This window comes from Crotalus tigris, unplaced genomic scaffold (genome assembly GCF_016545835.1).
Source record: "Crotalus tigris isolate CLP2741 ecotype Arizona unplaced genomic scaffold, ASM1654583v1 scf7180000020772.518028, whole genome shotgun sequence".
Classification (NCBI taxonomy): domain Eukaryota; kingdom Metazoa; phylum Chordata; class Lepidosauria; order Squamata; family Viperidae; genus Crotalus; species Crotalus tigris.
In genome coordinates, this window is record NW_024098172.1 from 287,891 (window position 1) to 313,291 (window position 25,401).

A 25,401-nucleotide genomic window follows, 5' to 3' on the forward strand; every position below is an offset into this window, starting at 1 on the left:
GAAAAGATCATTATTTTTAATTATTTATTACCATTATATGTCACCTATCTCCCCTATAAGGTGACAAGATAGTTCAGGGGTAGGCAACCTTGGCTCTTTGATGACTCGTGGACTTCAACTCCCAGAATTCTTAAGCCAGCATGGCTCAGCTTGGAAACCTCTCCCTTTCCCCTCAGCGTGGCTGGCTCAGGAATTCTGGGAGTTGAAGTCCACGAGTCATAAAAGAGCCAAGGTTGCCTACTCCCGGCCTAGGCTTCAACTCCCAGAATTCCCAAGCCAGTGTGGGGAACTAAGGCCCCCTTATGACTTGTGGACCAACTCCCAGAATTCCTGAGCCAGCCTGGCTCATCTTGGAAACCTCTCCCTTTCCCCTCAGCATGGCTGGCTGAGGAATTCTGGGAGTTGTAAGTCCATGAGTCATAAAAGAGCCAAGGTTGCCTACCCCTGGCCTAGGCCACTTTATGACTCGTGGACTTCAACTCCCAGAATTCCTGAGCCAGCATGGCTCAGCTTGGAAACCTCCCCCTTTCCCCTCAGCATGGCTTGCTCAGGAATTCTGGGAGTTGAAGTCCACAAGTCCCCAGGAGTCCCCAGGAGAACAGAAACAGCTGGTTGACACAAGGTTGTGTTTTAAGGGTGTCTAATACAGGTAGTCCTCGACTTACAGCTGTTTGTTTAGGGTCTGTTCAAAGTTACGGTGCTGAAAAAAGTGATGTATGACCATTTTTCCGCACTCACGACCGTTGCAGCCTCCCCATTGTGCAGGTCATCAAAATTCGGACGCTTGGTGATGGACATGCATTTATTGACGGTCGTCGTGTCTCGTCCCGTTTTACGACCTCCTGACCCGCAAAATCCGTGGGGGAAGCCCGATTCATTTAACAACGGCGTTACTAACTTAACGACTGCGGCAGCTCCCTTAGCAACTGTGGCAGAAAAGATCATAAGACGGGGCACAATTACACTTCACCCATATCTCGCTTAGCGACAGGACTCAATCGCGGTCGTAAGTCGAGGACTACCTGGGCACGGTTCTTCTCTGGTGGGACGTATCTCTCCCGCATCTTGGATAAAGGAGGGGGTATTTCATTTAGCTCCCCCCTGTTTCTTTCACTCCCTCCCTACCCCAAATATTGTGGGAAGCTGTTGTGGTTTTCCTGACTGAGCAGGGGGTTGGACTAGATGACCTCCAAGGTCCCTTCCAACTTTATTAATAAAGAAAGCTAACAACTGTGTGAAAAGCAGCCTCATTTTCTTGCCGGTTAAACAGAGCAGGCCTGCAGATTGCTCCTCCGACTGTCTGGTTAAATGTTAAATTAGATTATCTAATTAAAAAGACTCATTTGAAGAGAGCGGGTCATTGACCGGATTATCCAGCAGGAGGAGAGACAGATAAACTGAATCATTAGTTTTAAGCCATATATAGGAAATATTTGCATCTTTGCCTCTGAAAATTGGAAGGCCCATATCAGCTGTCAGATATAGCCCCATTGCAGGCCAGTTTAATAAATGATAATAACAGCAAGGACATTTATTTGCTCTGCTTTGAAAAGATCCACTCACAACCGAGGACTGAACAGGTAACAGTGGCTGAGTTTAACATTCCTTGTGACAGAAAAACAATCATTAAAGGAATTCCTTTATAATTGAAAGCCCCTGTGGGCCTTTTAATAACAACAATAACAATAATAACAACAATAATAATAAAGTTGGAAGGGACCTTTGAGGTCCTCTACTCCATCCCCCTGCTCAGGCAGGAAACCCTATGTTCCAAAACTGGGAGTGAGCAGGGGGTTGGACTAGAAGACCTCAAAGGTCCCTTCCAGCTCTGTTATTGTTGTTGTTGTTGTTATTACAGAAGGCACTAAGGACCCTCATCTCAAATTTTCTCCTCTATTGGTAGTCCTTGACGTACGACCACAATCAAGCCCAAAATATTTGTCGTTAAGTGAGACATTTCTTAAGTGAGTTTTGCCCTCCATTGGGCGACCTTTCTTGCCACCGTGGGTAAGTCCATCGCCGCAGTTGATAAGTTAGTAACCCGATTGTTAAGGGATCTGGCTTCCCAAACTGGTTTTGCTTATCCAAAGGGGATCACGTGACCCCGGGGGCACGGCAGCCGTCATAAGTATGAGTCAGTTGCTGAGCGTTTGAATTTTGATCACATGACCACAGCGGTGCTGCAGCGGTCGTAAGTGTGAAAAACGGCCACAAGTCCCTTTTTTCAGTGCCGTGGCAACTAAATAAGTTGTTGTTAAATTGGGGACTAGCTGTAATCATGTTCCATCAGTCAGGTGTGTCTCCTGGGTGTAGCGCAGTTCTGTCTTTTGTGTGTTCACTTTAAATTTGTAATCTCGCTGTCGCCATTTTCATCCAGGCCCTCATTTTTGTCTGTATTCCTGATTACCTTCCTTCCTTTAAATATCAATATCAGGGGTAGGCAACCTTGGCTCTTTTATGACTCGTGGACTTCAACTCCCAGAATTCCTGAGCCAGCATGGGGGAACTATGGCCCCTTCATGACTCGTGGACTTCAACTCCCAGAATTCCTGAGCCAGATGGCTCAGCTTGGAAACCTCCCTTTCCCCTCAGCATGGCTGGCTCTGGAATTCTGGGAGTTGAAGTCCACCAGTCATAAAAGAGCCAAGGTTGCCTACCTCTAGCCTATGCCTAGGCCGCTTTATGACTTGTGGACTTCAACTCCCAGAATTCCTGAGCCAGATGCTCAGCTTGGAAACCTCTCCCTTTCCCCTCAGCATGGCTGGCTCAGGAATTCTGGGAGTTGAAGTCCATGAGTCATAAAAGAGCCAAGGTTGCCTACTCCTGATCTAAATGAAATGAATTGCCATAAAGTTCCTGTTTTTAATGTAATAAGACCGCTTTTGTTCTCTACTTATAATCGTGGGGCTTTTGTTTTAGTGACTAGATTGTTGGGATTGAAAGCAATTTTGGCACCTGACGATAGAAATTGGGAAATCTTTTAGCTGCTTATGCAAGGATTGGGAAACAGCAGCCTGCAGGCCGTGATTTTGGCGAATAGATGCTACCAAATAAGTACATTTGCTTATACACGAATAAAGAGCTCTGGGTTTTCTTGGTGATTCACTTGGACAGCTATTAATTAATATGAATTAACACTATTAGAATAGAATAAAACTTTATTGTCACTTTGAATGTACACCCATCGGCATACGTTAAAATGAAATTTCATTGCATTCAGCTCTCAAAGGGTCACCACCTCTGATGTACACTACATCAATATGACAAAAATAAATAAATACAGAATTCTGCCTATACCCACATCACAATAATATTAAACAGTAATCCTGTTTATTAATACGAATTCATATTATCTAACCTAAGAAAAACGTTCATTTGCAAAGGAAGCCTGCATCGGAGAACAAGATACATTGCTTAAAGTACGAACACATTTGCACGATTTTAAAGTTGGTGCTCTCTCAGCTTGGTGCTTTTCTTGTAGATGTTTCATCACTCAAATAAATAGACTAGACTAGGATAGGATAGGATAGGATAGGATAGGATAGGATAGGATAGGATAGGATAGGATAGGAATACAAAATATGGAATGGAATAAGAATAGAATAGAATGGATGGGATGGGATGGAATAGGATAGGAATACAAAATATGGAATAGAATAGAATAGAATAGAATAATAATAGATAGGATATGATAGGAATACAAAATATGGAATAGAATAGAATAGAATAGAACAGAATAGAATAGAATGATTGTAGAATAGGAATAGAATAGAATAGAATAGAATAGAATAGAATAGAATAGAATAGAATAGAATAGAATAGAATAGAATAATAATAGATAGGATATGATAGGAATACAAAATATGGAATGGAATGGAATGGAATGGAATAGAATAGAATAGAATAGAATAGAATAGAATAGAATAGAATAGAATAGAATAGAATAGAATAGAATAGAATAGAATAGAATAGAGATCCTGGAGGTCTTCTAGTCCAGCCCCCTGCTCAAGCAGGAGAACTTACACCAATATATATATTAGTCACAAGTCCTTAATACTTCAACAGCAACAGATTGTCTGGGTTCCAATATTTAATTTACTAATCCATATTAAGTTCCTTTCTCTCTACCTCTTTTTTCTAGCTATTGATAAAAAGTATCCCATGTTCTAAAGTATACTGCGTCTTCTTTCTTTTTCATTTTCAATGACACTCTGTCCATTTTTGCACAATCTAGAATTTTTTTTGATTTTCCTCTGATGGTAATTCTGCCTTTTTCCAATGTTGAGCGAATACAATTCTCGTTGCAGTTAAATACATGTAATATTAAATATACACATTCTTTCTCATAGTTTCCTACAATTATACCTCACAAAAATAATTCTGGCTTAAAATCTTATTTGTTTTGTAATCATTTTTCTCTAACCATACATGTATTCTTGACCAAAAAATGTGCTTTTCCAAGAGGAAAAATCCCAGCTCAGCTAAAGGAATTATCAAGAAAATTGAAATAAAATATAACCCTAGTTGCAATCCTGTGGGTTTTTTCACTTTGCGACCATTTCGCTTAGTGACTGACATGCAATCGCGAAACAAAAGCTTCCCGATGACTTACAGACGTTGCAAAGATTCCAGCAAACCAGTTCTCCTGTTCCTTTTATATTAAAAAGATGATTTTATACACCTTTCCTTCAAGATTCCGTGCTCAGTTTTTAATAGTTTGATGCCTCCTATGTAGTTTAAGCCTTGGGAATTATTGTTTTCTGGATCGCTAACAGAGAGTTTATTTTTTATTTTTCAGGCCAATATGGGTATATGCTTCCTTGTTATCCTATTCAGTAGCTGCTTAACATACCTAGGTGTTGCCAATATAACATCAGGTGAGTTACCTGTAGTTTATTTTGCAGGGGGGGGGGGAGGGAGATGGGCGAAATGGAGACATGACAAGACCTTTTAGGCGTATGTCTGTTCTTGGCTGTCAGTCTGCTTTTATTTTATAACGGTATCTCTCCATTTCTAAGTACATGATAAGGCTGTGGTGGGATGTTCTGTAAATCTAGCCATTTCAGGATTTACACCTGCGTAAGAGCCGTGGTGGCGCAGTGGTTAGAATGCAGTATTGCAGGCAAAAACTCTGCCAACAGCCAGTAGTCCGATCCTGATGGGGCTCAAGGTTGACTCAGCCTTTCTATCCTTCCGTGGGTCAGTAAAATGAGGACCTAGATCGTTGGGGGCAATAGGTTGACTGTGTAAATTGCTTAGAGACGGCTGTAAAGCACTGTGAAGTGGTATATAAGTCTACGTGCTATTGCTGTTCTATTCTGTTCTATTATATTCCATTCCATTCCATATTTTCTGTTCTGTTCTATTCTATTCTGTTCTATTCTATTCTATTCTATTCTATTCTATTCTATTCTATTCTATTCTATTCTATTCTATTCTATTCTATTCTATTCTATTGCATTCTGTATTCCAGTGATGGTGAATCTTTTTGAGACCGAGTGCCCAAACTGCAACCCAAAACCCACTTATTTATTGCAAAGTTCCAGGGCTGCATCAGCATTGTGGTGCCCTCGGGGGGGGGGGAGGGTGAGGAGAGCATGGCCCTCTGGCTGGGTGTGGCTGCAGTGGTCATGGCAGATTGGGTGAGCATGGCTGGGGCCAGTCCCTTGCCATCTCCGGGGCATCCCCGAGGGGCCAACGCTGCTTGCTCGCTCACTTCCTGCCCTGTTGCTTCCAAACGCCACCTGCTCGCTACTCTGGTGAACTCTGCTGGGGCAACAGCATGTGTGCCCACAGAGAGGACTCTGAGTGTCGCCTCTGGCATGCTTGCCATAGGTTCGCCACCACTGTTCTGTTCTGTTTTATTCTATTCTGCATTCTATTCTGTTCTATTCTGCACTCTAGTCTAGTCTATTCTACTCTGCATTCTAGTCTAGTCTGTTTTGCATTCTGTTCTAGTCTAGTCTAATATATTTTACTCTATTCTATTCTATTCTATTCTATTCTATTCTATTCTATTCTATTCTATTCTATTCCATTCCATTCCATTCCATTCCATTCCATTCCATTCCATTATTCTATTCTATTCTATTCTATTTCATATTTTATTCTATTCCATTTCGTTCTATTCTATTCTATTCTATTCTGTTCTGTTCTGTTCTATTCTATTCTATTCTATTCCATATATTCCATTCCATTCCATTCCATTCCATTCCATTATTCTATTCTATTCTATTCTATTCTATTCTATTCTATTCTATTCTATTCTATTCTATTCTATTCTATTCTATTCTATTCCATTCCATTATTCTATTCTATTCTATTCTATTCTATTCTATTTCATATTTTATTCTATTCCATTCTATTCTATTCCATATATTCCATTCCATTATTCCATTCTATTCTATTCTATTCTATTCTATTCTATTCTATTCTATTCTATCCTATTCTATTCTATTCTATTCTATTCCATTCCATATATTCTATTCCATTCCATTCCATTATTCTGTTCTGTTCTATTCTATTCTATTCTATTCTATTCTATTCTATTCTATTCTATTCTATTCTATTCTATTCCATATATTCTATTCTATTCTATTCAATAAAATAAAATAAAATAAAATTTGCAAGTTGCATGAGGGAGTGGGATACTCTTTGGAAAAGCAGCGTATCTTGAAAGTGTCCTTTTTATTCTTTTCTTCCAGTACATCCGTCGACCGAGAGTCCCTTGCCCACCACCAGTTTAGTGAAAACTGCCAGCACGCAGTCCAGTAGTGCAAAACCCACCAGTTCCATGAAGAGGCCCACCATGTCACCAGGCAGGTCTCCGACCGTGGCACAGAGCCACCCGCCTCCGAACGTGCCAGAAGCCACAACCACCGCCACCGTCACTGTGCCCAGCATGAGAGCGGCAACGACGTCACACAAGACTCTGCCACCGACATCGGGGCCCACCACCGTCCCACCTAATGTCACAGAACTTCTTCCCAATGTCAGCACGACAGATAAAACCTTGATGACGGTGGAGGACAACTTCACAAGTGCACTAGTGACTTCACAAGCCTTTAACACCGCAAGTAGGGAATCCCTTATTTATGTATTAAATTCGATAGATAGATAGATAGATAGATAGATAGATAGATAGATAGATGGATGGATGGATGGATGGATGGATGGATGGATGGATGGATGGATGGATGGATGGATGGATGGATGGATGGATGGATGGATGGATAGATGGACGGACAGATGGACAAACGGATAGATTAGATGGATGGATGGATGGATGGATGGATGGATGGATGGATGGATGGATGGATGGATGGGATGATGGATGGGAAGATAAATAGGTGGGTAGGTAGGTAAGTAGAGATAGATAGATGATAGATAGACAGACAGGCAGGCAGACGGACAGACGGACGGACGGATGTTACTCCTGCCTTTATTATTCTACAAGTAACTCAAGGTGGCGATCATGCATAATACTCTTTCCTCCTCCTATTTTTTCCACAACAACCCACTGAGGTGGGCTGGGCTGACAGCAAGTGACTGACCCAAAGTTGCCCAATTGTTCTTTCTCACGCTTAAGGCTGGGCTAGCCCACACGATTTCCTGGTGATTGGCTCAACCTCAATCAGCCAGCTTTCATGCCTAAGGAGGGACTGGAACTCACCACCTCCTGGTGATTGGCCCAGAGTCACCCAGCTGGCTTTCATGGCTAAGGAGGGACTAGAAATCACTGTCTCCTGGTGATTGGCCCAAAATCACCAAGCTAGCTTTCATGCCTAAGGCGGTACTAGAACTCCCCATCTCTTTGTGATTGGCTCAAAATCACCTAGCCGGCTTTCATGCCTAAGGCAGAACTAGAACTCAGAGCCACAGTGTTAAAATCCTGGACAGAAGTGCAACATTCATCCCTGAAAGAAAGTAAATGCGTAAACCAGGGAGAATTTGAAGAGAGTTACAGAATTTCTTCACAAAGAAAAGAAAGAAAAGAAAAATTCTAGGGAAGAAGGTGGAGACAATTACAGTAAGGACGTACGTAGACTTTTATTTAAAAAAAAATAGCAAATTAATAGAGAGCCATACAAGTCTTGAGAAATGATGTTGAATTCTGGAGATCAATTACCAATGCTCTTATTTACGTGCTTTCCATTTACAGCTGAGATTACAGGACATACTGGTAAGTGCATTTTGCTGTATTTTATTTTTTAAAAAATTCTCTTACTATTTAATCAAGAGATTCTCGTTCTCGGAAACGACGTCTCTTCTAAAGCTGGTATTTAACTTTATGATCTTGGGGACATTTCGATAGCCACAAGCAAGGCCAGGGCAAAGTGCCAGGAATGTGTACAGAAGGAGAAAAAGAAAAAAAGAAGTTTCATCTATATGAAGGAACTTATGTAATCATAATCTACCCAGGGTCACGTGATCAAAATTCAGGCACTTGGCAACTGACTCATATTTGCGATGGTCACAGCCTTCCAGGGCACAGGATCCTCTTTTGTGACTGTCTGACAAGCAAAAGCTGGCAGGAATAGCCAACCCTCCAGAAGACAGGCTTAGGATACAGGAGGATCTGGACAGACTCGAACACTGGGCGCTATCTAACAAAATGAAATTCAATGGTGAAAAAAGCAAGGTTCTACATTTAGGCAAGAAAAACCAAATGCACAGGTATAGTATAGGGGGTACCTTGCTCAATAGTAGTAACTGTGAGAGGGACCTTGGAGTCCTAGTGGACAATCATCTAAATATGAGTCAGCTGTGTGCTGCAGCTGCCAAAAAGGCCAACACAGGGCTAGGCTGCATTGACGGACAAATAGAATCAAGATCACGTGGAGTGTTAATACCACTTTACAAGGCCTTGGTAAGGCCACACTTGGAATATGGCATCCAGTTTTGGTCACCACGATGTAAAAAAGATGTTGAGACTCTAGAACAATGGTTCTCAACCTGTGGGTCGGGACCCCATTTGGGGGTCGAACGACCATTTCACGGGGGTCGCCAAACAACGCAGTCCGCCATTTTTTCCCCTTTTCCTTAGCTGTGCTACTCCCTTTTATTCTATTGGCTTTTGAAAGCCAATAGAAGGGACTCTCTTGAATAGAGTCTAATTCTATTGGCTTTCAAAAGCCAATAGGAATTGTCCAGGCTGTCTCTGCCCTGCTGAGCCCGCCAAAAGTCCCATTCTGCAAACGGTGCTGCACCAGTTGAGTAGTCCTCGACTTATGACTGGTTGAGTAGTCCTCGACTTACAACCGGTTGGGGGTCGCGGCATTAAAAAGGTTGAGAACCACTGCTCTAGAAAGAGTACAGAGAAGAGCAACAAAGATGATTAGGGGGCTGCTGAGCCCTGAAGAAGCACCAATCAGCTGAAAAGCAGCACTGATCCTGGCGCTTCTGCTGAGCCCTGAAGAAGCATCGATCAGCTGGAATGTTGCAGCTTCTCCAGGGTCTTGTGATTTACATTCAGATGCTTGGCCACTGATTCATATTTATGACGGTCCCAGTGTCCCAGGGTCATGTGAAGGGACCAAAACCTGCTGCAACCACCCAGCAGACGCGGGGAATAAAAACCAAACACCCCCCCCCCGCCCCACCCCCACTACCAATCCTCAACAGAAATGCTCACAACAATGAAAACCTCGGACCGGAGGAAGAGCGCCACTGGGTGGGCAGGCAGGTGTCTTGCTTGGCTGTGGCTTTTTTCAGTGCCATTGTAACTTCGAACAATCACTAAGCGAACTGTTGTAAGTTGAGGACTACCTGTACTTTATCACTTTTTTCCTTTTTTTTTGGGTCATCAAATTTTTGACACCTTGCTAGGCGACTGGCGGTACTCGGATGTTGCCCTATCCTAAAAGTGGTACAATGGGTGAAAAGATTGAAAAGCCCTGTTGTAGAGAGCATAAGCTTTCAATCAACCTCTAGGCAGGTAGTCCTCGGATTATGACCACAATCGAGCCCAAAACGTATCTTGCTAAGCGAGACAGCTCTTAAGTGATTTTTCCCCATTTTTTACAACCTTCCTTGCCACATTTGTTCCGCGAATCACTGCAGGTGTTTGTCACACGGTTGTTAAGTGAATCTGGCTCCCCCCATTGGCTTTGCTTGTCAGCAGGTCGCCAAAGGGGGAAATCACATAACCTCGGGCGACCGTCGTAAATACGAGTCAGTTGTCAAGGGTCTGAATTTCGATCCCATGCTCTTGGGGGATGCTGCAGCGGCCGTAAATGTGAAAGATGGTCCTAAGTCGCCTTTTTTCCGGTGCCGTTGTAACTTCAAATGGTCACTAAACAAATTGTTGTAAGTGGAGGACTACCTGTATTCATTTGAACCGCTCAGATTTCCTGATTTTTCCCGTTTTGACCCCAAGTCTGGATTAAAGCAAATGTGGAGATTTTATTCTTCGTTGCCAGTGGCGATGAGGAACACGAACGGGAGCCCTTTCTCCACATCTGTCTTTGGACTTCCAGATGTTCCGGTGATGTTAAAAGGGGATTTTGGGAAAAGTGCAGGGAAACCCAGCAATGAGTGGCTATAAATTACCGTCTCACCAGAAGCAGCGTTCAGCTCTACCAATAAGAGGAAACCTGAATAGCAAATAGCTGGGTTTTTTTACTGGGTTTTCAGTCCAGTGTTTCTGTGGAATTCTGGGAGTTGAAGTCCACATGCCTTAAAATGGTCAAGGTTGAGAAACACTGGCTCTAGTTAATCCTGGTTTGATTAGCCACCATAGGAGGCGGGGAGCTATTCTGAACGTTCTTTTTTCTTTTTGCGTTTATTCAGGTGACTCAGATCCTCGACGAGGTAAGCTGATCCTCTTCACGTTGGCAAATCTGTTGTAAATCTTTTGGTTAAATATCTTTTTTTTTTTAATCATTACTTTGGGATGTTATATTTTATTAAGCCAGGAAAATTTACCAACTGTTTGGCCAAGCTTTTCTGAGATTCTCTTTTCCGAGATTAGAAGAGTGGAAAGGCATTCTTCCGGTGTCTTAGTATGATGTGCTTTTTTAAAATTTCAATTTATAGGGCCACCCAGCTCAGGTTTATGAGGTCTGGGTAGCTACAAGTAACAGTGGGGGAAATAGAAGGTGGCTTAGCAGTTTGTTGATGCCAAAGTTTGTTCCCGTCCTCAGCTTGCAATCATTCATTTAGCGACCGTTCAAAATTAGAACAGCATAGACTTTGTTTGTGGGAAGCCGACTCTCTCTTCTTCTTTTCCTTTCCTTTCCTTTCCGCTTCCCCTTCTGCTCCCTTCCCTTTCCCTCCCTTTCCTCTCCCTCCCTCTTCGTCTTTATCTCCCTTTTATTTGCTTCCCTTCCCTTCCTTTTTCTTTCCTTTGCTTCCCTTCCCTTTTGTTTCCTTCGCTTTCTTTTCCCTTCCCTTTCCTTTCCTTTGCTTTCCTTCTCTTTACTTCCCTCCCTTCCCCCCCTTTGCTTCCCTTCCTTTTCCTTTCCTTTCCCTTTCCCTCCCTTTCCTTTCCTCTCCCTCCCTCTTCCTGTTTATCTCCCTTTCATTCCCTTCCCTTCTCTTTGCTTCCCTTCCCTTTCCTTCGTTTCTTTTCCCTTTGCTTCCGTTCCCTTCCTTTTTCTTTCCTTTGCTTCCATTCCCTTCCCTTCTCTTCCCTTTTGTTTCCTTCCCTTTCCTTTCCCTTCCCTTTTCTTTACTTTGCTTCCCTTCCCTTTTCCCCCCTTCGTTTCCCTTCCCTTTCCTTCTCTTCCCTTTTATTGTCTTTTTTTTTCTCCTTTCTCTTCTTTCTTGCTGTTAACCGCTGTTAACCTGTTAACCACAGGCAGGAAGCCGGAAGCAGGGTTTTGCCAGCTGATTTTTATTTTGTGTTCTCTGGTTGCTTTCTGCTTGCTGCCCTGTCCTTCCCCTCCCCTCCCCTCCCCTCTCACCGCCGGGGATGTCACAGGGCAAGGGCCAAAGCCCTCAGCTTTCCAAGCCAGCCAGCAGTTCCTTGGCAAACCTCTTGCACGGTTTCAACCGGAGCCCTTGGCAGTGCTGCAGGCTTGCAAAAAGTACCATTGGTGCTTGCTTTTTTTTTTTCTTTTTTTCCTCTCCCCCTTTTCTTTCTGTTTTGGAGCAGAGGGAGGGGTGTCTTTCTGCACAAACGCAAAACCAAAACCACACAAAACACACACTTAGGAAAGCATGGCCTCAGCTGCTCCGAGAGCGTGCTCGGAACATTTTTTTTATTATTATTATTGTAAGAATAAAATTGCCCTTGAATCGAACTTGGAAAAAGTTCCTCAAACGTCACAGGAGAGAAATCTGGAAACAAAAGTCTGCCTTTCAGGGCCGATGTGTACGGGCAGCCCTCGACGTAACAAACACAACATTTTTTTTACGTCGCTAAGGGAGACATTCGCTCAGCCGGTTTGGCCCCCCGATTTACGATTTTTCCGTGCCGCGGTTCTTAAGCGAATCGCTGCCGTTGCTAAATGCGTAACACCGCCGTTAAGCGAATCCAGCTCCCCCCCCCAGTGACTTTGCTGGTCAGAAGATCGCAAAAAGGGGATTGCGTGAGGCCCTTCCCGGGACGCCGCGATCCCCGTCATAAATGTGAGGCAGGCCTCTGAAGGTAAATCACGTGACCCCCGGGGGTGCTGCAACGGTCGTAAGTGTGAAAAACGGCCATACATTACTTTTGATGGGGGCTGCTGTAACTTCCAGCGGTCGCTAAATGGACTGTTCTCGACTTACGGCCGCAATTGATCCCCAAAATTTCCGCCGCTAAGCGAGATGGCTGTTAATGGGAGTGTTGCTTCATTTTATGACCCGTCTCGCCAGTCGTTAAGTCAGGAAACGGAGGCCTCCCCTGTTGATTTTGCTTGTCGCAAGGTCGCAAAAGAGGGCTCACCTGATCCCAGGACACTACAGTTGCCACAAATATCGGTCAGTTGCCGGGTGCCTGAATTTTGATCGTGTGACCACGGGGACCCGGCAACGGTTGTGTCAACAACAGTCAGGAATCACCTTTTTCAGTGCCATTGTAACTGAACGGTCACTAAACAAAATCGTTGTAAATTGGGGACTGCCTGGATCAAAAGCTGCTTCCGTTGCTATATTTATTTCTTTATCTGTAACCTACCTTGATTTTTTTTTACAAATAATTCTAAGAGGCAAACATATCAACGCACCTTCCTCCTCCTATTTCCCCCAAAACAACGACCCTGTGAGGTAGGTTGGGCTAAAGGGAGAGGGAGTGGCCCAAAGTCACCCAGCTGGCTTTCATGCCTAAGGCAGGACTAGAACTCACCGTCTCCTGGTGATTGGCCCAAAGTCACCCAGCTGGCTTTCTTGCCTAAGGCAGAACTAGAACTCACTGTCTCCTGGTGATTGGCCCAGAGTCACCCAACTGGCTTTCATGCCTAAGGCAGGACTAGAACTCACTGTCTCCTGGTGATTGACCCAGAGTCACCCAGCTGGCCTTCATGCCTAAGGCAGGACTAGAACTCACTGTCTCCTGGTGATTGACCCAGAGTCACCCAGTTGTCTTTCATGCCTAAGGCAGAACTAGAACTCACTGTCTCTTGGTGATTGACCCAGAGTTACCCAGCTGGCCTTCATGCCTAAGGCAGGACTAGAACTCACTGTCTCCTGGTGAGTCACCCAGCTGGCTTTCATGCCTAAGGCAGGACTAGAACTCACTGTCTCTTGGTGATTGACCCAGAGTCACCCAGCTGGCCTTCATGCCTAAGGCAGGACTAGAACTCACCTTCTCCTAGTGATTGACTCAAAAGTAATCCTGCCAGCTTTCATGGCTAAGGCAGGACTAGAACTCACCGTCTCCTGGCGATTGATCCAAAATCACCCAGTCCGCTTTCATGCCTAAAGTGGGACTTGGAATTCATGGTCCTCCACTTTATACAAGTGTATAAATCCAGCTGCTTTAACCACTAGACCAAACGTGCTCTCAGTTGCTATGAAACCCATCCTGCAGAGTGTTTTGGCTGTCAGAAGGTCTTTAGGGGTCTTCGTTTCCATCCCTTCAAAGCTCTGCTCGCCTCCCAACTTACCTTTTGTCCCTGGATGCTTTGAAAGTCTTCTTGTTGCCATGTGGCTAAGCCGAAAAACCCACCGCCTTAAAAATCGCTCTGTTTTCTCTCTGTTCTCTTCCAGATGAAACACCCATCATCGCCGTCATGGTGGCCCTGTCCTCCTTGCTCGTCATTGTATTTATTATTATTGTTCTGTACATGTTGAGGTGAGTCAGCTTCTCCTCTTCACCTTTATCTTTGCATTGCATTCGCTTCCATTCGTCCAAAATGGTGTATAGGGTTTCCTGCCTGAGCAGGAGGTTGGACTAGATGACCTCCAAGGTCCCTTCCAACTTTATTACTATTATTATTATTATTATCATGGATCATCGCACAGTCAGCCAGATGTTCAGACTGGATTTGGCATTTTGTCTACCTATCGAGTCCTTACCCAGGACCTGGGATAGGCAGATGTGGATGTTTGATGGTATTACAGGTATCGTCGCAGGATGGAAGCAGTTCCTAGTAAGGCCGCCTTTTGCAATTGACTAATAGCGAATTTGTCAATGCCAATGGTGTTCAAGCAGTGCTCCAGTTGTTTTGGGATTGCACCCAATGAGCCTATTATTGCTTGCTTTTGCCACAGTCTTTCTATTTCTATTTGTAGGTCTTTGTATTTTGTTATCTTCTCTAGTTCTTTCTCGTCTATTCTGCCGTCTCCAGGCACTGCGACGTCCACTATCCAGACTTTTTTGTCTTTCTTATCGACAATTGTTAAGTCTGGGGTGTTATGTTGCAGGTGCTTGTCTATTTGAATTCTATTATTATTATTATTATTATTATTATTATTATTATTATTATTATTATTATTATTATTTTTATTCTCGTAAGGTCGCAAGAGATGATTGAAAAATACACAAGAACCAATTTAAAGTTAGCTTCTGGCTTGTTGTTAATTGCGAAATCGTGTCTGACCCATCGCGACCCCATGGACAACGTTCCTCCAGGCCTTCCTGTCCTCTACCATCTTCTGGAGTCCATTGAAGCTCACGCCTCCTGCTTCAGTGACTGCATCCAGCCACCTCCTTCTCTGTCATCCCCTTCTTCTCTTGCCCTCCATCTTTCCCAGCATCAGGCTCTTCTCCAGTGAGTCCTTCCTTCTCATTAGATGGTCAAAGTACTTGAGTTTCAACTTCAGGATCTGACCTTCTAAAGAGCAGTCGGGGTTGATCTCCTCCAGGACTGACCAGTTGGATCGCCTTGCAGTCCAGGGGACTCGCAGGAGTCTCCTCCAGCACCAGAGTTCAAAGGCCTCCATACTTTGGCGCTCAGCCTTTCTTACGGTCCAACTTTCACAGCCATACATTGCAACTGGCTACCCGGTATATTTATTTACTTATTTCTTACGGGTATGTCTAGTTGAATGAAAAGAAGGACTGGGGGACGGATGGACATGATAGCAGTCTTCCAATATTTGAGGGGCTGCCACAAAGAAGGGGGGGTCCATCTATCCTCCAAAGTAGAGGTCCCCAACCTTTTGGGCACCAGGGACCCGTTCTGTGGAGCGAGGCTTTCCCGCGGACTGAGACTGCGTAGTTTTGTCTGCTGCCTGCATTTCACAGATGGGGCTTTGCTTGTTTGCGTGGACCGGTTGCTCGCATGCTGCAGCCCGGAACTGATCCACAGACCAGGGGTTGGGGACCTCTGGACTAGATGTAGAACAGAGATCCCCAACCTTTTGGGCACCAGGGACCAGTTCCGTGGAGAGAGGTTTTTCCGCGGACCAAGACTGCGTGGTTTTGTGTGCTGCCTGCATCCCACGGATGGGGCTTCGCTTGTTTGTACGGACCAGTTGCTGGCATGCCACGGCCCAGTACCGATCCACAAACCAGGGATTGGGGACCCCTGCTCCAAAGCACCAGAAGGCAGGAGAGGAAGCCACGACTTCAACCTCCCTCTCTCTCTCTCTCTCTCTCTCTCTCTCTCTCTCTCTCCTCTCTATCCATTATCTTTCTATCACTCTACCCATTATCTATGTATTTATCTTTCTATCTATCTATCTATCTATCTATCTCTTCTATCTCTCTTCCCATTTTCTGTCTCTCTCCTCTCTCTATACATTATCTCTCTTCTATCACTCTACCCATTATCTATCTATCTATCTATCTATCTATCTATCTATCTAATCTTATCTCTCTCTCTCTCTCTCTCTCTCTCTCCCCCCCCCCCCACGTTTTTCAGATCCAAAAATAATTTTGAAGTCATCGGGGACCCAAAAGGTCCCTGGCTATCTCTAGGGGCAAAGTAACGGCGCATTAAAAGAGGTGTGTGTGGATGGGGGGGGGGGAGGAAGAAGACGAATAGAATAACTCGCAAGTTGCACCAGCATCCAGGAATTAAAAACGTTCCCACTCGAACCAGGAAACGATCAAGTCCCGGCTTGGGCGAAGCACGTTACGGATGATTCGTGCTGTCATCTGAAAGTTACCCACGCACCAAAACCTGGATTTAAACAGCGTCTGCCGAACAAAACACCCAGGGACAGGAAGGGTGGGGACCTATTTTTGTAAAAATCGGTACGGGCAGGTTTGATGTGAGGCCTCCTTTGTTTTAAAAACGAAACCTACCACACAGAGAGGGACCGTTTCCTCCACGTGCGGTTACATGTGACCGCAGCCGCCACCTTCTCTTGCAAAGGGCTGCTGCTGCACTTTAACGCAAAAAAAAAAAAATGTGTCCCCTTGCAACTTTTGCAAAAAAGAAAAAAAAAACCTACGACTTTGCGCCCAAAATTTCTGTTGTTCAGTGAGACATTGGTGAAGTCAATTTTCCCCCCATTTTCTTTCCACCGTCGTTAAATGAATCACTTCGGTTGATAGGCTAGTAAACCGGTGGTTACGGGAAACGGGCTCCCCCCCCATTGAGGTGGCTTGTCGAAACGTCGCAAAAGGGGAGCACGTGACCCCCCCCGGGACACTGCCCCGTCGTATATATGAACCAGTCGCCATAATGCATCCGAATTTTGATCGCATAAACTCCGAGGTGCTGCAAAGGTCGTAACAAGGAAAAACAGGTCATAAGTTAACATTTTTCCGTGCCGTTGCAATTTTGATCAGTCACTAAAGCAGTGGTTCTCAACCTGTAGGTTGGGACCCCATTTGGGGTCGAACGACCATTTCATGGGGGTCGCCAAACAACGCAGTCCGCCATTTTTTTTCCCCTTTTCCTTAGCTGTGCTACTCCCTTTTCTTCTATTGGCTTTTGAAAGCCAATAGAATAGACTCTCTTGAATAGAGTCTAATTCTATTGGCTTTCCAAAGCCAATAGGAATTGTCCAGGCTGTCTCTGCCCTGCTTAGCCTGTCAAAAGTCCCATTCTGCAAATGGTGCTGCACCAGTTGAGTAGTCCTCGACTTACGACCGGTTGAGTAGTCCTCGACTTACGGAGGGTTGGGGGTCGCGGCATTAAAAAGATTGAGAACCACTGCACTAAACCAAGTGTTGTAAGTCAAGCTGTATTGAAGGACTGTAATTTTTGTTGATCTATTGCAGGGGTGTCAAACTCAATTTCATTGGGGGCCGCATCAGCATTGCAGTTGCCCTCGGGGGGGGTGGCCAGGGTGGGTGCGGCCTACTGGGTGGGTGTGGATGGAATGGGTGTGGCCTACTGGATGGGCGTGGCCAGCTTTATATCGTTCGCGTCAAGGGTGCCTGTGGGGGCCTGGGCAGGAGTGGGACAGATCTGAGGGTCTCTGGAAGAAGGGGTGGGGACCGGGGTAGAGCCCACCAAGCCGGATATGTGAAGCAGGCGAGGGCCATTTGCTGGCCACTTCCAGGCGATGGTGCATTTCTTCATTCCTCACAAAGGGTGACCCCTCCCCAGCATGCACCCAGAGGACGGGGCCAACACGGCAGGGGCTGGTTCTTTGCTGTTTCCAGACGGCCTTGTGGAGCTAAGACTGAATGCGTTTCAGCATAGATGGCCATCACAAAATTGTGCATTGGCTCCCGGCCGTTCCCTCACTGTTTCCAGGATGGCTTTGCGGGCCACATGTTGCCTGCTGGTTTTTAGAATATTGGATGGACCTGGAAATGGTGCCATTTCAACAGTTGCGGAAATTCATGTGGTCGTGAATATTTAAGTGAGAATATGCTAATTCTTGCATTTTGATAATACCGCAAGGTATTATGCAAGGTCACGCTTCCCTGACAATCTGTTCCTTTGAAGATCGGCTTCGGAGGAAATTGTTGAGTCTGAGTCTTAAATAGCCAGAAAGTTAACCTGTTTTCGTTCATATAATTTTAATTTTTTCTCTGTCCCTTTGCCACATATTCTCTTGATATAAGTTTGTTCTTAGGCCGAGCTTCGCCTGGTATTGCTGGCATGTACAGCAGTGGCCAAAATTGTAGAAACCTTTTGGGGAATGTGTATTTTTGAGGTTTGGTGGCTAGTAACACCACTTTTTCTTTTGGAGTAGTACTATAAAATTATATATCGATGGAAAGATAATTTAATCAAGGACGTCATGCAACATAGTTTGTTCAATTATCTGTATTGTATTCTATGAAAGGTTATAGCCAAATAGCCAGAAAAAGGAAGCACACCTTGCTTAGATGGATGTCAGGTAGCTTTCCTTCATCCGATTGTAGCCAATGAGCGTGAGTGTTTAGAGAGCCAATCAGGTGTCATCTTGTTTTGCCAATGAGCCAATCAGATCACAGTTGGATCCAGTGACTGATGTCCTGTATTAAAGCTGCGAGGAGGACATTTGTCAGTGTGTTGTGTGATCGCTATCAAGTTGGTTGGGGTTTTTTGTGTTCTTTCATTTCGTGAGCTTGCAAAACGTGATAAAATTAAAGTGATGGTGCAAAGAGTTGACTGGTCGCCCAGAAAGCGATGTAAAATAGTATTATTAAGTGAATAAGGCTACAATTATAAAGAAATGAGAAGAAAAATGGGTGGAAACTTAACCAAAGGGGGTATTTCTCCTGTACGCTTTTCCTAAAAGGTTTCCACAATTTTGGCCAACTGCTGTAGCATATTCTTTTTTCGTCTCCAATAATTTTATTACATTTTACAAAGCATACACATAAAAAAAACCAAGATAAGCTAATAATCGAGAAAAGGTAAAGAGAATGAGAACAGAAGTTGGAAAAGATATAAAGAAAGGAAAACACACACACACACACATATACATGTACGTATGTGCATAGATGGTTCTTGACTTACAACAGTTTATTTAATGCAAGTTCAAAGTTACAATGGCGCTGACAAAAGGGACTTACGACCGTTTTTCACACTTACGACTGTTGAAGCATCCCCGTGGTCAAAATACAGCCACTTGGCCACTGACTCATACTTATGACGGTTTCCAGTGTCTCAGGGTCACGTGATTCCCTTTTGTGACCTTCTGACAAGCAATTAATTTAACAACTATGTTACACACTTAACCACTGCAGTAATTCACTTAACAACTGTGGCAAAAAAGGTAACAAGTGTCTCGCTTAGCGACATAAGTTTTTGGTTTCCATTATGGTCGCAAGCCGAGGACTACCTGAATATATATATATATAAAGAATGACTTCCAACTTCTTCTTTCAAGGATAATAACAACACTTCCATGCAACTCTTAATTTAAGGCTGTGTGAAAAACGGGGACAAGTCACCTTTTCCAGTGCTGTTGTATCGTCAAATAGTCACTAAGCGAATTGAGGACAACCTGTATTACTTTTTGTTGGGATGTCAAGTCTATTGGATATTTTTATTGCAGCACATGAGGCCCCTTGGGGTCTGCTGATTTCTTGATTTATTTTTATTTTTTTTTATCATAGGTTCAAAAAACACAAACAGGCTGGAAGCCACTCCAATTCTTTTCATTTGTCCAACGGCCGGACAGATGACGTCGGTGAGTCTTGCAATCTCTCCTCCGTTGTCGGGAACTATAAATCCTAAATCTCCTTCTTCGCCCTCTTAGACCCGTTCCAGAATGATACTCTTAAGACTGTGCCGGGCTCTCCAAAGCAGAAAAGACAGGTTGAGTTAAATATCATCCAACAAAATGAAATTTAATGTGGGGGGGGGGGGAAACAAGTTTTTACACCTGAGCAGGAAAAAAAAGAAAAGAAAAACAAAGGTAAAAGTACAGATTGGGCGAAACCTGGCTCAAAAACAGCAACTGTGAGAGGGACCTTGGAGTCCTAGTGGACGATCATTTAACTGTGAGCCAGCAGTGTACAGCAGCAGCCAAAAAAGCTAATACAATCCTGGGTAGTATAAACAGAGGCATAGAATCAAAATCACGCCAAGTGTTAGTACCGCTTTGTAAAGTCTTAGTAAGGCCATGCTTGGATTTTATAGGTTTTGGTCACCACAAACCTATAAAAAAGATGTTGAGACTTTGGGAAAAAAAAAGTGCAGAGAAGAGCAAATAAGATGATTTAAAAGCTTGGAGACAAAAACATATGAACTGTTGTCGGAATTGGGTATGGCTAGTCTAGAAAAAAGGACTAGGGGGGACACGATAGGAGTCTTCTAGTATTTGAGGGGCTGCCACAGAGAAGAGGGGGTCAAATTATTCTCCAAAGCACCAGAGGGCAGGAGAAGAAACAACGGATGGAAACTAATCAAGGAGAGAAGCAGCCTGGAACTAAAGAGAAACTCCCTAACAGTGAGGACAATTAGCCAGTGGAACTCCCTGCCTCCAGAAGGTGTGGGTGCTTCATCCCTGGAGGTTTTTAAGAAGAGATTTGGCAGCCATTTGTCTGAAATGGTATAGGTCTCCTGCTTGAGCAGGGGGCTGGACTAGAAGACCTCCAAGGGCCCTTCCAGCTGTATTCTGATTCTAAGAGTTTCTCCTCAGCAGTTTCCTTCATTGCTCCTCGCCTGTAGACAGACTCTTGCCAAATTAAAGCAAGCTGCTTGTAGCATTCAAGATCAAAACGCAGTCATGGCACCGTCAGACCTTGCAAAAGGGTCATCAACCTGGCCCAGTTGCTCAATATCTGAATTATGGTGAGGTGAGTGCGTGGGGCACTTCAGATCTGCCTCCTAAGAACCCCCCCCCCAAAGTAGGTCTTTGAACAGTTGCAAAGTGTCAAGATCTACTGGTATTTAACTTGTATTTATTTATATTTCGCCTTTATTATTTTGCATGTAATTCAAGGAGACGGGCATATCCAACACATCTTCGTCCTTCCATTTTCCCCACAATAACAACAACCCTGTGAGGTGGATTGTGCTGGCCTAGAGTCACAGATAGCTTTCATGGCTAAGGCGATACTAGAACTCACCGTCTCCTAGTGAATGGCCCAAGTCACCCAGTTGGCTTTCATGCCTAACGCGGGACTAGACCGTCTCCTGGTGATGGGCCCCAAATCACCCAGTTGGCTTTCATAGCTAAGGCGGGACTAGAACTCACAGTCTCCTGGTGTTTGGCCCAAAGTCACCTACTTGGCTTTCATGCCTAAGGCAGGACTAGAACTCACTGTCTCCTGTTGATTGGCTCAAAATCACCCTCTTGGTTTTCATAGTTAAGGCAGGACTAGAACTCACCGTCTCCTGGTGTTTGGCCCAAAGTCACCTATTTGGCTTTCATAGTTAAGGCAGGACTAGAACTCACCGTCTCCTGTTGATTGGCTCAAAATCACCCACTTGGCTTTCATAGCTAAGGCAGAACTAGAACTCACCGTCTCCTGGTGTTTGGCCCAAAGTCACCCAGTTGGCTTCCATGCCTGAGGCGGAACTAGAACTCACCATCTCCTGGTGAGTTTACCCAGCCTCTTTTCATGCCTAAGGCAGGACTAGAACTCACCGTCTCCTGGTGATTGGCTCAAAATCACCCCGTTGGCTTTCATGCCTGAGGCGGAACTAGAACTCACCATCTCCTGGGGATTAGCCCAAGGTTACCCAGCCTCTTTCATGTCTAAGGCAGGACTTGAACTCAACATCTCCCATGCTTTGATCCCTGGACCAAGCTGGCTTTTTGTAAAGAACCTCATCTCTGAATTTTGCCCGTGGCTACTTCTCTTGTAGAAACTACAAGGCCTTTATGTGCCCTCTACAAGCTCGATTTACTCACGGAGGGGGGAGGGAACCTGCCCTTGCTTTTTCAGAGAAGACACCGCCTCCCACTTCTTTTCCTTTCCATTGGGGTCCTCCATCGACCTCCGTGGCCAGTGTCCCCCTCAACCGAGCCCCTTTCTCCCCCCCCCCTGTGTCCGTCCCGCAGAACCGCAGAGCATGCCGCTGCTGGCCCGGTCTCCCAGCACCAACCGGAAGTACCCCCCACTGCCTGTGGAGAAGCTGGAGGAGGACATTAACCGGCGAATGGCAGACGACAACAAGCTCTTCCGGGAGGAATTCAGTGTGGGTACTTGGCTAACCTTTGACCTCGCTTCCCTCCCATCCCTCCAACCCCCTCGGTCCTTCTTAACTGGGTGGGATTTTTTTATGTTCAGAAAGAAAAAAATGGCTACCGCGATGCATATCTACTTTATGCCAGTCTGAACTGTATGGGCCTCCTTTCTTTTTTTCCTTTTCCTTTCTTTCCTTTTTTCTTTTTTTTCCTGTCTTTCCTTCCTTCCATCCTTCCTTCCCTGCCCTCCTTCCTTCCCTCCCTCTTTCTTTCTTTCTTTCTTTCTTTCTTTCTTTCTTTCTTTCTTTCTTTCTTTCTTTCTTTCTTTCTTTCTCTGTCTCTCACTCTTTCTCTTTGTCTCCATCTCTTTCTTTCTTTCTCTATCTGTCTCTCTTTCTCTTCATCTTTCTTCCTTCCTTTTTTCTTTTTCCTTCCTTTCTTCCCTGCCTCTTTATTTATTTATTTATTTATTTCTCTGTCTCTCTCTCACTCTTTCTCTTTCTCTCCATCTCTTTCTTTCTCTATCTGTCTCTCTTTCTCTCCATCTCTTTCTTCCTTCCTTTTTTTCCCTTCCTTTCTTCCCTGCCTCCCTCTTTCTTTCTTTCTCTCTCTGTCTCTCTTTCTCTTTCTCTCCATCTCTTTCTTCCTTCCTTTTTTCTTTTTCCTTCCTTTCTTCCAAAGTCACCCAGCCGGCGTCATGGCTAAGGCGGGACTAGAACTCACCGTCTCCTGGTGATTGGCCCAAAGTCACCCAGCCGGCTTTCATGCCTAAGGCGGGACTAGAATTCACAGGCTCCTGGTTTTCATGCCTAAAGTAGTTCTAGAACTCACCGTCTCCTGGTGATTGGTCCAAAGTCACCCAGCTGGCTTTCATGCCTGAGGTGGGACTAGAACTCACCGTCTCCTGGTGATTGGCCCAAAGTCACTCAGCAGGCTTTCATGCCTAAGGCGGGACTAGAACTAATTTTGTTACCATTTCCTTATAAACTTATAACTTATTAAAACAATATATCTTAACATCCAGCCTACTTTTTGACGTTCCAAGATTGCAGAATTGGCAACTCTTAGTCCTCCTTAGGATTTTCTGTCCATGCCCTTGAGGCAGAGGTCCCCGTGAACTTGGCTGCTGCAACCCAAGCGATGCTTAAGCTGCCGTAAAAGGGTTTGATTGGTTCGTGTTTGGCTGCCATACTTAGCAGCGATGTAACCGCTATTTATATTCGCTTTGTTCTTCCAGGCACTTCCAGCCTGTCCCATCCAAGCTTCCTGTGAAGCCGCTTCGAAAGAAGAAAACAAGGAGAAAAACAGATACGTCAACATTTTGCCTTGTAAGTATCGATGCTCCCTGTGTTTTTCCCAATTGCTTTCTAGAGATTGTAGATGCGATGGTGAAAACGTAAGCAGTGCCTTCTTGAAATGGGATCCCTGGCCCAGTGAGTCCGGCAATCGGTTCTCAGCAAAGGCCATGGCCTCCGTCTAGGGCAGTGTTTCTCAACCTTGACAATTTTAAGGCATGTGGACTTCAACTCCCAGAATTCCACAGCCAGCATTGCTGGCTGTGGAATTCTGGGAGTTGAAGTCCACATGCCTTAAAATTGTCAAGGTTGAGAAACACTGGTCTAGGGAATTCTGGCAGTCCAAATCCCCATATCTAGAAATTGCCATAGATGGGGTACACATTAATTGATTATAATAAGCAAGGTGGATGAGATATATATTTATACATGATACACATTAATTTATTATAATAAGGTGGATGAGATATATATTTATACATGATACCCATTAGTTTATTATAATAAGCAAGGTGGATGAGATAGATAGATAGATAGATAGATAGATAGATAGATAGATAGATAGATAGATAGATAGATAGATAGATATCATAGTTTGTCATCTGCCCAGAATCACCTTGTAGGAGAGATCAGCAGCATAAAATGTCATAAATAAAATATAATAACAGAAGAACACTAACTCCAATCTCCAAACTTCCATTGACAAAAAGGGAATCAGAATTGCTTCTGTTTATGCCTGACTATTTTTCTCCCTGGTTTGACGCCTTTTAAGAGTCAGTTTGATTTACCACTGAAGGATAAAAATCAAGAACCTATGGGAATGGGAATGGAAAGGAAAATGGGATGGGATGGAATAGAAGAGAAGAGAAAAGAAGAGAAGAGAAGAGAAGAGAAGAGAAATAGAATAGAAATACAGAATAGAATGGAATAGAATAGCAATAGAATAGGAATGCAGAATAGAATAGAAATAAAGACTAGAATAAATAGAATAGAATAGAATAGAATAGAATAGAAATACAGAATAGAATGGAATAGAATAGCAATAGAATAGGAATGCAGAATAGAATAGAAATACAGAATAGAATAGAATAGAATAGAATAGAATAGAATAGAATAGAATAGAGCTGGAAGGGACCTTGGAGGTCTTCTAGTCCAGCCCCCCTGCTCAGGCAGGAAAGCCTATACCAGTGGTGGCGAACCTATGGCATGGGTGCCACAGGTGGCATGCAGAGCCCTCTCTGTGGGCAACCGTGCCATCGCCCAATCCTAGACCTTCAGCTGGGTTTTATAAAACCTTTTTGCTTTAGGCCTCCGCTGCCGTGTACAAAAAAAAAAGGTTCAATCAATCAATCAATTTCAACTTCTTGCGGGAAGAAAAGATCTTGCAAAGTTGAAGTTGATTGATTGAATTTTTTAGTCCCACCCAGTCTGCCGTTACCATTGAAGCCACGCCCACCCAACGGGCCACGCCCACCCGGTACCCAACAATACATAAGTGGGTTTTGGGTTGCAGTTTGGGCACTCGGTCTCGAAAAGGTTCGCCATCACCATTTCAGACTAATGATTGTCCAATGTCTTCTTTTAACAAAACAACAACAACCCAGTGTTGGAGCACCCACACCTAATAAATAAATGATGTCACTAGAAGCCCCCAAGTATACATTTGGGTGCCAACAGAGTTAGGAGACATCAAGGAACCTGTGGATCATTCCAGACAGAGATCCTTCTCGAAGTCAAAGCAGGACAAGAGAGAAAAAGGATG

The 25,401-nt window shown here is 44.3% G+C and overlaps 1 protein-coding gene across 4 annotated transcripts in view; it reads left to right on the forward strand.

Moving 5' to 3' along the window:
* Positions 1-25,401, forward strand: part of PTPRA (protein tyrosine phosphatase receptor type A) — a 114,384-nt gene that overhangs the window by 61,151 nt on the left and 27,832 nt on the right. For all 4 annotated transcript variants that reach the window (XM_039368379.1, XM_039368378.1, XM_039368381.1 and 1 more), the window contains exons 3-10: positions 4,799-4,877; positions 6,705-7,076; positions 8,162-8,182; positions 10,792-10,812; positions 14,134-14,218; positions 19,823-19,896; positions 22,219-22,355; positions 23,582-23,672. In XM_039368379.1, coding sequence (XP_039224313.1) covers positions 4,805-4,877; positions 6,705-7,076; positions 8,162-8,182; positions 10,792-10,812; positions 14,134-14,218; positions 19,823-19,896; positions 22,219-22,355; positions 23,582-23,672 — 874 coding nt within the window. In that variant the 5' untranslated portion in view covers positions 4,799-4,804. The remainder of the gene's footprint in view (positions 1-4,798; positions 4,878-6,704; positions 7,077-8,161; positions 8,183-10,791; positions 10,813-14,133; positions 14,219-19,822; positions 19,897-22,218; positions 22,356-23,581; positions 23,673-25,401) is intronic.